We start from the raw sequence: 13020 nt of genomic DNA on the forward strand, positions 1-13020 counted from the left end.
TGAAGAGACCCAGTAACTGAGAACAATTCCTCTGGGGGAGTCTCAGATCTTAGTAGCACCAGAAGCAAATAAACCAAAAGAATATGAGACATTTACATCAAGTTGTTTGTCAATAAATGCCAAGGAGTGGCTCCCTACAGGGGTGAATTACTATTTCTTAACAGCTGGGGGAGGATGACAGAATAGGCTTGGAAGAGGATGGCTGAACAAAGAGCCATGTTCCTTTTCCACAAAAGAAAGATTCCCTGTGAGATGGGTGGGGAAAAAAACCTCCCTTCTGAATCCTGGGTACACAGCTATTTTCAACAGAACTAAAAGTAGGATGTTTAATACCTAGAACCACTAATTTATTTTTTTTTTTTGGAAGAAACTCAGGAACTTCAGACAGGAAAAGATTGGTGCTGCCCAATTCCTTTGGGATTAACACACTGAAAATAGCCATAATGCCTGGCTCCCACGCAACTCGCTCGCTCTGCAATCGCACAAGCATCAGCACGATGTATTCTGGCAAAGAAACCAAAGAACAACTCCCCAGCTTTAAACAGTGTCTGTCAGGCCAGGAAGAAAGAGAAGCCAAGAGCAGGAAAAAAAAAAAAGCCGTTTATACACCTACAGAAGTCAAAGTATTTAGAGCTTTTAACCAGCTGAATGACACTAATGCATTATGACGGCTTTCCAACAAAAGTGAAGGCAGTTCTTAAATTCTTTATAAGTATCAGGCAGGGATAGGACAACTTTGTTTCATAGGATCTCGAAAAGAGTAATCTTGAGCTCAAGCACATTGGATTCCCAGAGGTTCTTCACACGATATTTAAGTGAGCGATGAAACCAACATTCAGGAAGGTGTACATGTGACTGTACCACGTACCCACACCAAGAGATGACATGACTTACCAATGGTCACACAAAAAAGAGAAATAATTGCAAACGTACTGACACTAAATCTTCTGCTAAAATCATCGTTTCTTTCCTCAGGGATGAATTTTGCCCTACAACTGCTACCAAAGAACAGATCAAAGTGCAGACTCGGCAACGCAAAAGGACTAAGGCAATTTCTGAGAGAGTCATTGGTCTGATGCATTTTTCAAAGCACAAAACCACATTTTGATAAAAATCTAAAGAATCCAGTGATTTCATATGTCAAGAGTAAGCCTGTGTAGGTGATCACATTACGTCTGTGTTCTGCATGAACAAAAACTCTACATGTGAACACATGTCTATTGACAGTATGTGTGCTGGAATACTTCACAGACAACACAATGGGGGGAATAAAAAAAATACAATGGAACTACACCCATCTCTCAGGGAAAAATAAAAGGGTACAAAAGGAAAAAAAAATATGACCCATGCCGAAAACTAGAGGAAAGTCACAGGATGAATAAGAAGTGAGTAGAGATGAGCAGTGTTTAAGGATGTCACAACATTATTTTCCATCCTCTGCTGCACTAAAACAATGCAGCTCTCCACAAGTTTATTGGGATATAATTTGGCAGTTTTCCAGTCTGACATGAAATACATTTTACTTCCATAAACTTTTATTCAGTTTCCAATCCAAACTATGTGTAAGTAATCAACAGTTTAGCATCCTCAAGCAGTACACAGTAACTTACTTCCTTGCACTTTCAGGCTCTGGGCTGGAACATATATCAAATTATTCCAAACTTTGGTGACAGCTGATGAATGGAGGAAAATAAAAATCTCAACTAGTTTAATTCAAAAAAATCAACACAGATCTCTTCCACAGATATCTTAGTGTCCTAGAAGAGTCAGAACATTGATTTAAAGTTTAAATTCTGCAGGTATTCACAGAGGTACAGGCTGTGGGATTTTGTTTTCTCAGTCACCACAGATTCCCAGATTTTGAGCCTTCAAAGAACAGTTTCTTTGCTTTTCTTTTGATAGTTTTTCATTAGCAACTTCTTGCTTGAAGGAAGACTTGTATGCAGTCCCTCCTCAGATAACAGGTATATTGAAGTCAGGAGAAACCACATCTACAGCCAGCCTGTTGTCAGGTATAAACTTAAAAATAATCCAAGGAATTTAGCATATAGGTCTGACAAATCTGTATTCAGAAGGGGTCTTTTTATTAAAACCAGGATACAGCTTTAGTCCAGTATACTGATTTAAGACCTGTATGCGGACTGGAACAAAATGCGAGGGCACAGGAAGAGATGTCAAAATTAGCAATCAATAACCTCTAAATCTTGTGGTAAGGACGATTTTAATTTCAATACTACAGATTTCCAAGATGTTCCACAATCACACTGTGCAAGCAGCTGGTAAAATCATATATGCAAGCTTCATCCTCACTGTCCTATGGATATTCACTACTGCAGATGTGAAAACCCTACTGAGCCATGTTTGCCTGGATGAAAGTATCCATGTGCCGCTTGCACAGTGTCGCCAAGTTGAAAGACCTTGCCTGTGCTGTCACAACACAAGCAGTACCTGCCAGAAGTGCTCAGCAACTGTGTTCTGCATTGGAAACCAACTGTGAGATGTATAACCCATTCAGGAACCTGGCAGGGAGGAAGAGCCTGGGAAAATTCCTCATTTTTATTTTCCCACTTGCATGCTGCTGGTTCTCCAAGCAGCGAGCAAGCGGCCACCTGCCACCTCCATTTTCTGAAAGCTATCGTCAACTCTTTTCCTTCTCCAACCAAAGCCTCCGCAAATCATTTCCCACATTTGAACAAATCCTACAGCGTGAAAGGTAAATAATACTGTGACACCTCAGACAAGTTGGTTTAACAGGTAGCTTGTTACCTGGGAGAGTAAGAGCGTCTGAAAGTCTTGTGGGAAGGAGCGGTGGGGATGGAGTTAGGCTGAGGAAGGGGAGGGGGGTGCTTCGACAGCCCGTCTGCACTCCAACCCCAGAACCGACTGCCGTGATCAGAGGAGAAACAAAAGAGAGAAAAAACAGAGAAAAGGAGAGGGAGGAAAAAAAAAGAAACTATAATCTGAGTGGCTTAGTGCTGTCATGCTGCCTTGGAGAGAGAAAAAAATTAATAGAAACAAAATTAAACAAGAATACTCCATTGAGCCCCATAAGTCATTGTTTTGGCCTTTATTATTAATTTCCACTTTTATTCCTAACATAATGATATGGTTCACACAAAAACAGTCCCTGTTTGTACTAACTAGTAAACTTTACAAATGGATATAGCCTCTACAAACAACTCTTAATATGTTCCAAGTGAACAATCCCCAACCACACATCTGTATTCAAACTCTAAGCAGGTATTTGCAAGCAACAGGATTTCCCTGGGAGAAAGGAAAGTTGGAACTGACACTTTTAATCAGATACCTAAATGGAGCTTGTCTAGTTTGGCTCCTGGTACCTCTATAAGTGCTTGCAAACAGGTCCTAGACAAACAGCAAACCTTCATAGAGCTTGCGATCGGACCCTATTTCACTAGATTCAAACTGACCCCAAACATGCAGCAAGTGAAAGTCAGCCTAGAGTATAAATGCATCATGTAAACTGGAGACTTGGCCCAAGTCTCAGCAAATAAACCAGCAAAGACTGGATGAAACCAGCCTCTAAGTCAATTCAGATCTCTCAAAGTTCCAAAAGCTCCTTCTGGTTCCTGTTTGATCTTGTGCCCTTGGGTCAAGGCATCCATCCCTGTTCCTATTTGACTAACCTTTGCTTTCATTCTGTACCCTTTATAGCACACGGATTTTCAAAATCATCTTCTGAATGAAAATACAGATGCTTAAGCTGGTGGAGTATTCAAGACACTGCTTTGTTTCTATTAAGTTTAAGTACACTATCTCAGAAAGTCACATTTGCGTACACACAAGTGAAAGATATTGCAAGATCAGAAGTGGCAAACAAGTCAAGAATTGCTCTAGTGCAAAAAGCAGCAAAGCCAGTTGAAAACTCCTCTGAAGACTGGTGTCCAGAAATTCACTCATTAACCAGCAATCAAACCCCACAGCTGTTACGTGCAATGGTTATAGAAATACACCCAACACCCAGACTGCTGATCAGAAGCCTCACAGCTCAGGTCTCACCTACCTGCAAACAGGTCACCAAACAAAGCAGGCTTGTCCTTATTGTATAAGGTGAGTAGCTTATTTTCATTATTTTTCCATGCCCTACCTCACTCAATTTAATACTGAAACTGTCAAATGGTATTTTCTATTGTCAGTGAAAAAAACAAGCACATAAACTACATTGCCAAATAAAAGAGTGAGCATTTTGTTTTGATGCATTTCCTCTTTGAAAGACTAAATTTGTTGGAGTTTTTTGTTTGTTTGGGTTTTTTTGTTTGTTTGTATGTCTGGTTTTGGTTTTTGTTTGTTTGTTTTTCTTTTTTTGGTGGCTTTTTTTGTCTGTTTGTTTTAATTAGATCTACACACAGGTTTCTCTGAGCTGCTAACAAAGGTAGAAACACTAGGGCAAACCCATTCTTTTGATATTCCTTCACCTAGAATTCTGTTGGAATATTTGAAAATTCACAGCCTGAATGCAACATTTGAGTTTACAGAAAGTGGCTCTGCCATTCAGAATGATATTCTTACACTGGAGGACTCCACAACTTAGAATTTTCCTTTCTGTCATACTACGTCATGAGATACTACTTTATCTCAGAAGATTTTTCTGTCCATCACAAACTCAAGCCATTCATCTGAGCATTTCCCAGGAAACATTCTTTCCTCTCAGTCAGAAGTCTGGGGTTTTTTTCCCCTATTATTTTCAGTCTTCCCAAGTGCCCTCCCCCTGCTTTTCTTCTTCTTCTTCTTTCCATAACTTCTCTTCCCCAAAAACTAAAACCGTGAAAACAAAAAAGCCAAAATAACTCAGATGCAGTGGATATGCTCTAGTGATCATGAAACAGAGCTGGATGGGGCAAATGAAAGCAGAAGGAAGGACTCCGTCTGAGGCCGTGAAAGCATGTTACCCTTCTGAAGACACTAACATCAGGGGATACTTAAGCAGATGTTATCATCTGGACAGGCAAGTTAGTTGTTTGCATCAAAGTCCAGTTCAACCAAAACATCCAAAATCTACCCAGAGCTCAAATGTATGTACACACAAATAGACACACACAAAATAAATAAAAGTGTCAGTCATCTGGAATTCAGTTGTGACAGCAATAATATGGGAGAAGTAATGTGACCTAAAGGCAATGGCACACATATATTCTATAGAAAGTCTGTATCAGCCTTGCTGATTAATATTGAAGATATCATCCACAAACCATCAGTGATAAGGGAAGGCGGCTATGATTTGCAATATTTTTATATGCTATGGGGACCCAAACTATCTTTTCTATACATATTCCCGCCCCAAAGACATGTGTATCTCTAGATATGACTCTTCCAATCTCTGCATCAAGAAAAAAAGAAATAAAATATAATCTTCAAAGCCAGAGCTGGTGTTAAGAACTGGAGAGAATCCTTCAGCCGACTGCACTCAGGCTGCCTGTGCAAGACACCGGCACAGGGCAGCGGGACCTGCACACAGAACGTCTCAGGAAGCGATGGGCAAACGTGACCTCAGTACAACCCTCTGGCAATGGCTCCCACAAAAATGTAAAGCCAAGCCTGGTTTCAGAGGAGGGCTACAGAGAGAAACTGTGGGAATCTTTATCCTTTTACACTGCTATCAGAATGACTCTGGTGTTCTCATTTTCCACCTTTGTAGACAGAAAAGTGACAGTTTACACTACTGATGAATAGCAAATGACAAGCATTTGTAATGGAAACATGACACCGAAGCTTCTATATCAACAACTGCAACACTGCAGTGTACCCTACTTCCCATCAACTGTTATAGTGCATCTTTCAAAGCCTTTTTTTCTGAAAGAAGGATGTCCACATATACTCCTCAGAAACAGAGCTAAATTCTCCCTTGTTCTGTAAGTCAGGACCATGTTCAAACTGTGCTACACAAGACATTTTCAAGGAGGATGCTGTCCCGCAGAGCATCAGAAGCTACAGCCACTGATTTGCAGTCTTTGCCACTGCCTTCTTTACAAAAGGTAAAAATCTAGAGCTACTGCTACTGCTCAGAGGTCACTCGCCAAAAACAGCAGAACTTTAACCCTGAATATTTTAAAGGGCTTTTACAGCAGCTTCCACGTTCGCCTATCACTGAAGAGTAACTTTTACACATCACTCTTGAATAACTAAATCCAGCAAAGAAGCAGGACACACTTCTTGAAAATACACCTAAATTCTGGGATCAGCTTCTCCAAGAACTCCATAGAAAACTGAAGGAATGATTGTTTTCTGAAGATACCAGTGGCAGTTTTGGTCTTGGCAACAATGGCAGAATACTCTGGAATTACTTTAGCTGTTCCTTAAGAACACACCATATGGGGAAAAAACTCCAGTTCCTAAACCCCAAATGCTAGAAAACAGCAGTAACAAAGTATTAAGTGTATGCTGAATGCCATAAGCAATATTCTGATACATGCATCCTGATCTTGAGAGGTGAGAAGAATGCAAAGAGAAACAGAAAAGCAGTGAGTGAAGTGGCAAAACACAGTTGTGTCCCAATGGCAAAACCCCAAAAGCATGGTAAAAGGCCATGGACTTATAAAATAAGTGCCACATGCAAACATGGCCAGCAAAGCCACAACGTAACCACAGGGAAACATATCTCAGTTCATAATCGCCCATGACAGAAATCAGCATAGAAACAATGCTCAAACTAGTCACAAAGGAAGCAACATTGTTGGAGCCGTTCCCCTGAAACTCTACCACTTGATTTCTTAATGAAACCTTTGTTGAAAAAAAGTTGTAATAGCCAACTTGACCTTGGCTTGTAACCTCTCAGTCTAGTTTTGGATTACAGCAGATCTAGAGGTCACAAAGATCTATTTAGATATCAAAAATTTTCTCAGGAAACCCCGTGTGTTCCACATATGTTGCTGGAATTAGTGTAATTACTCATTAAAGGCAAAAAGCCTGTGTTTTTTCTGACACACAGGAACTCACGTCTCAAGCGTCCCTCCAGAAGAGTTGATCAAGCCACGACAGGGCTGATAACACATTTCAGCATAAAGTACTATACTGGACTACAAACTGCAGTCCTCACCCAACACGTTTCCTTCTGTCTGTTCCACGACAAAGGGACATGGCCTCCCATGGAGAGGGCAGGCAGACCAGAGAAGCAGCTTTTCAGCTTTCCCCAGCAAGAATCAAGGCTTGTCCAGGTAACAACCTCATGTTTTCCTCCAATAGTTCTATGGTCCCAGAGCATACTGTTTAAATTCTTATTTGTTCTGCTCTAAGCTTTTATGGTACAAAACATAGACTCTTCAATATTGGGAAGGTACATGTTTGCTCTATAAAAGGTTTTGGAGTGAACCACTATATTCTAGGGTAGCATCTGCAGCTTCAGCAAAACACTGGTTGCAATAGACTCGCTGCCCAAAGGATCAGGTCAGTATTCTGCTGATGAGCAGCCGGAAAGTGCTTGGAGAGATATTTAGCACTGAAAGACAGTCACCACCTCTGCTTGTTTTGCATTTTCACAAAGCATCAGAAGGGAACAGGAGATGCAGTACTTCTCTCAGCAGCACAAGGACTGTACAACAGTCAGAAGAATTACTGATCACAAGAGCACACCTAAAAAACAGACACAATCTGAAACCCTTGACCTGAAAGTCATCATATACTTTGTGATATTCACAACCTCAACAAGGCCTCATTTCTAATGCTGCCATTTAAAATTACCTTTACTGACCCCACAAATATGATTCTGGAGAAGGCCTAGTTAAGAAAGAAAATATTATAAGACAAGACATTAAGATCACACAGATAACTTGAGGACTAGAACACTGAAGTCAATCACCAACCATGTACTATCATGTTCAAACAGTTTCTTTGGAGCAATGTACTGTAAACTTTTGGCCTTCCTTTTGCTTTCAAAGTGAGTCATATTCTGCAAATGCACCCTCAGTGTTGAAATCCTTTAATATATTGTAAGAGTTTTAATCAGCCTGCCACATTACCTTGGAGACAGTCCACCATGGGAACAGTTGGTAGGTGAAGTTAAGGGGCTGGTTCTGCTGCTGGAGTGCCGGGAAGGAGTCCGACCAAGGGTATTGCTGGGGGAACCCTGGCACAGAAGCAGGAAGACAGGGATTAACAACGTGTCGCAATGCACAGGCAGGAACACACAACAACAACAGGTCCAAATATTGCCTTTGTTTGCACTAGACAAGCAGTTTTGGTTCTGGCTCCTGACCTAAAAATCTGCAGGCACGGTTCATGTAGTCATTAATATGTTATTGAAGGTACTACTGTGAGGACCAAGAATGCACATGTGCACTTTTCTGGAATCTACAGTACCTGCAATTTTAACTACGCAACACATACAGACTGCAAATATTGCCAGAAATGGTTTATCAATCCATCAGGCTAACCGGCTTCTCAGACATGACTTGCCAGGCCTCTAAAGTATGCAGACCATTACCCTGGCAATTTAGCAATTTATGCAGCTATTTTCCACATTGTCTAAAGCATTCTGATTGTGCTTATTATGAGCATAAGTAAGTAATCTAACTTATCATTTTTCTACTAGCCTGCACAATCATTTATACCACAGTAAAATGAATAGAAATTACTCCCAATTCCAACTCTCTTCACACAAAGTTGAAGGTACTAGGCAATCCAGTCTGTCTGCTTGGAAGCCTAATGCTGCAGTTCTAGCTTACAAAGGTCTGATTGTCTGTGTGGAAGTGCAAAGATTGGAGGGTTCAAATTCCAGCAAGTTTCACAAGATTTCCACATAAAAAAGGCAAAAAATACTCTAATCCTTGCTGTTCTGGGGGAAAAGAAGTTTAGAAGCATACTTAAATGATCTATTAACATACACCTTCAGAGAAATCAAAATACATAACAGCTCCATGTAAAACCAAAACATAACGTAATAGGTGTAGACTAAGGAGACCTTGTAGGCCAACAAAGATCCCAAAAGCTTCTTTGTAGATAGTATTTCTGTTATTAAATTGATTTCAATAGTAGTGGTAAGCCCAGAAAAATCTGTGGTATGGGGATCTTTGTTTTAGCAAAGAGGTCATTAATGGCAGGATTTTCAAAACCACCAACAACTTGAAAGCACAAACTCCACCACCTTTCGTAAACTTCTCAGTATTTATTTTTAAATCTGTTCTGGTTATGACTGTACTAAATTTAAAATTAATTGAGCTTTTTGTTTTAACAGTCCCTATAAAAGTAACAAATAGAAGCCTCTGCTGCCATGTTGCTTCAAGACAAAAGTTACAGGTAATTCATGCTACTGAACATCTGTGTATCAGTGAGCTGCTGCCTTCGTGGCTCTGCTGTTTGCAAGGACAAGGGCCTCTCACCACACTGGTGTTACTGGAGTTCTTGAGGTGGTTGTGCAGGAGCTTGGTAGCACCATCCTGGAATGTTTTTGGCAAGGCACCAAGTAACATGGTAAACTCAGGAGTGTTCAATTCAAAGAGAGAAATCAGGACTATTTGTGCTGCCTGAAAAGAAGAAGAAAGAAATGACCATCAGTTTTCATTCTTTGAAAAGAGTATGCATCCTGTTGGTAATGATCCTTATGGTAACTGATGTATGTTTCAATCGAAATGAGGACTCCCATTCCAGGGGTTTTTTTTGACATATTCCTTGTGATGTGTCATAAGAAATTGCTAACTCCTATAGTTAACTTGTCAGTTCTTGGAGCTTAAAATATTTGCATTTATTATTATTTTTATTATTTGCATTTATTATTATTTTTTGCATTTATTATTATTTTTACTGTTAAATTCTCAGACATGAAGCATACAGCTACTCACAGCTAGAGACAAAACCTTAGCATCGTCCTGTCCAGCACATATTTCAATTGAACAAGCTACTATAAAAATTTAAAGGAAACAAATAAAACCAGAAGCTGAGATAAGTATGAAGAATCTAGGACTGCAATTTGTCATTCCCAAACTTTCTATTTTAGGAGGGAATGGGACTAGTTCTCTTCCCAACCAACCTCTCCTCTTCCTAAGGACCTGACAAGCTTGTTGCATCGGACAATCTCCGCTTCTGTTTTCCCACCTCTCCTGGCAAGTCTCACCTTCGAGGCTGTTTCAGTAACAGAAGAATCCATCTCACATGGAAGATCCACTGGGATGGTGAGAACCACCTTCCTCTCATCCATGGGCAGGCCAGACCCCATCAATTCCCTAAATTTAACTAAATTTAACAAGTGAAACCAGGCTACCACTGAAACAATTAAGAATTTTACCATTCATTTCACTGGACAGGGTTTGCCCTATCTACCTGGAAGAATAGCTGCCAGAACAGGATCTCCACTAGCTCCATTAGCAAACACACAGTTCTGTGTATCCTGAACTAAGACAATGGAATCAAATGGGAATGGAAGCAGAATAAATCACAGAGTGCAGATCTGCAAGATTAATTAGCATCTCATGTTCCTAACCAGACATTACCAGCAGCATAAAACTCACACATATTGCACCAATTCTGTTTGGTTCTTTTTTTTTTTTTCTGTTTTGTTTTGGTTGGTTGGTTTGGGTTTTTATTTGTTTTCCCCTCTCTTTGCCTTGAAAATATAGAAAAATACAAAAATTGATTAAAAGAACAATAAAACTGAAGCAGTGATGAAGGACCTCTGATGGTCACCAGCATCACCTCCCTCCAACAGGGATGTAGTCATTGACACACCAACCTCCCAAACACATATCTGGATACAAAGCAGTGGCTTAGGCTCACAAAGTAAGAAGCGAAGCTACACGTGCTCTTATTTTGGAATAAGAGCAGACACTAGTGTCTGACCTTCTTGGGAACCTTCTAAAGCTTCCTAAAAATGAAAAAGAACTTTAAAGAAAGTAAAAATATAATTCACTGCTGTGGCAATAACTGTACATTCATTCTTCTCATAAATTCAAAGGAGGAGTTTTGAGTAATGTGTTTGTAAAGTTGCAGTAATTAAGTGTATCTGCAGTTCCCTGTGAAGTGGTATCCTTTAGCAGATGATGAATATGGATACACAAAAACCCTTTTCATATGGGAGAGGAATCAAAGTACTTCATTTTTTCAGTGTCCAAATTGCAATTCAAGCTCTACTGTTCCCTTTGCTCATCAACCCCAATTCGCAGTAACACAGTTTTGTATATAAAAACATTTTCCATCCATGAAAGTTTGGTAAGTAACATCCTTTTCATATAGCCAACAAAGAAACTGAGGCACAACATGCTTAACTGGCTTCCAAGGACTGCAGCAAACAACAGGTCTTCAGACTCTTCACTCCAGATGGACCATGTTGCCTCCTGCCAAGACACTCACTGACTTGAACAGAAACATAGTGTGTCATTATTCACTTCACACTAAAGATCTGAGGATGAAGGAAGTGGGGAAATAGTTTTCCCCCTGGCTTGCTTATCTCTGTACTCTACACTCCTCTGACCTCAAGTTTTGAGCATCTCTGCCATGAAGCCTGTCTGGTATCCAAGAAGGACACGTATTTCTGTCCTTTTTCATCCAAGAACTTTTACGTTTTCACCAGCACAGTATTTTCTATAATAAAAATATTACTGCAAACAAGAGATCTCAGAAAAACAATCAGCAAGTTGAGCTGAATGTGAAGTGACAAGTCATGCCAAAGTTCATTCCTATTTGTGAATGGCATGCATATCCCAGATGGTTAGGTGGTGGACATGCAGATCATCTGTGTCAGAGCAAGCAGGTATCATATTCATTGAGATGAAAAACAAAACATACAAACCAAACCAAAGGAAAATTGATCAACAAGGTTCCCAGGCTGAGAGGTTGCTCAGAGACTGGAATATCTGGAGATACCCACTGGTAAGTCAGGAGCTGCCCAAGGTACAGTGAGGTGGGAAACGATTTCAGATATTTGTCCCACATATCTCTCATTGATGGGTTAGAAATAAGGTCACCCTTGGAGATCTAAGTAAATACAGCAAAACAGGAGCAAAAGCACACGCACTGTATGATGTGACATTCTGGAGGTGTGCCCGAGAGTTCTAAGATGCATCTCACAGATCTGAGCAAAATCTTCAAAGCTCCTCTGGGGACTTTGTGGTCCTGTGGCTTCACTTTGAAGTGGGGAGTTATCTGACTGGGACAGTTCAGCCCTGCCACGCAAACACTGATAGCACAGATGCTGTGCTGCAGGGGTATCTGAGGGAAGTTTCGGCTCCCAGAAGTCATTTCAATTTTGTCCCATTTTTCTTTTGTTTCGTCTTTAATGAAAACAAGACTGTGCCCACCCTCCCTCTTTGCAAAAATACAGCTTGTTTTTAGGACTGTTTGCCAGTATTCTGTGTACACGGTGCTAATTAGTAGCTTTGCTGTTGCCTGCAAACAGGCCATTGGGCTTTGAATGAAGAGCTGAATGGTTGCTCACAATGCTTACAGTCTTCTGTGGCCTGAAAGAAAGCAGACCTATAGTCAATGCTTTTTGAAATAAAGCCAAGTACTACTACAGCTTGGGAGTGGTGCTCCAGTACAGCTCTCAAAAGCAGCACTGGAGCTACGTGGGTTAACCCTGGCTGTGTTCTTTTTAAATAGTCCTCAACCATTCAGCTACACTTCTAGGTTTACTTCAGGCAAAAGCCATTATTTGAAAATTCAGCTGTTATTTCCCATTTAAGATGTAAGAGAGAAAGGTCTGGTCCCTGCCACCATGAAATCAAGAACACTGTTACCACTAACCTCAAAAGCTGGAAGGTCTATGTTAGCTTGAAAGCTCATTTATAACATGGTCCAAATTTCAAACTTGCAAGACTTCCCAGTTCTAATACAGCTTATTTTAGTAATGTAAAGCATCAGGAGTGTAATTTTTACACCTAATAGTTAGATCTGGACACACTTGGTCATTCTCTAAATTTCACTTATCTAGCATACATTTATCTAGCCAAAGGACATCTTTTACAGACAATGTTTCTAGGAGTTTTAAATTTGTGGATTTTCAGCTTGTCACAGACCAGAGGACACTTTCATCATCTCAAAATCACCAGTCATTTCTGAAAATCTTGGCCCTTGTTT

The 13020-nt window shown here is 40.3% G+C and overlaps 1 protein-coding gene across 8 annotated transcripts in view; it reads right to left on the reverse strand.

Moving 5' to 3' along the window:
* CLASP1 (cytoplasmic linker associated protein 1) overlaps positions 1 to 13020 on the reverse strand; it is a 156073-nt gene that overhangs the window by 17571 nt on the left and 125482 nt on the right. For 6 of the 8 annotated variants that reach the window (XM_080346549.1, XM_080346551.1, XM_080346547.1 and 3 more), the window contains 2 exons: positions 9333 to 9476; positions 7974 to 8080 (listed from right to left, as the gene is read on the reverse strand). In XM_080346549.1, coding sequence (XP_080202675.1) covers positions 7974 to 8080; positions 9333 to 9476 — 251 coding nt within the window. Of the gene's footprint in view, positions 1 to 2766; positions 2884 to 7973; positions 8081 to 9332; positions 9477 to 13020 lie in introns of all 8 variants that reach the window. The other 2 variants (XM_080346545.1, XM_080346544.1) reach the window with 1 other exon arrangement.

This window comes from Nesoenas mayeri (assembly GCF_963082525.1).
Source record: "Nesoenas mayeri genome assembly, chromosome: 6".
In the NCBI taxonomy this organism is placed as follows: domain Eukaryota; kingdom Metazoa; phylum Chordata; class Aves; order Columbiformes; family Columbidae; genus Nesoenas; species Nesoenas mayeri.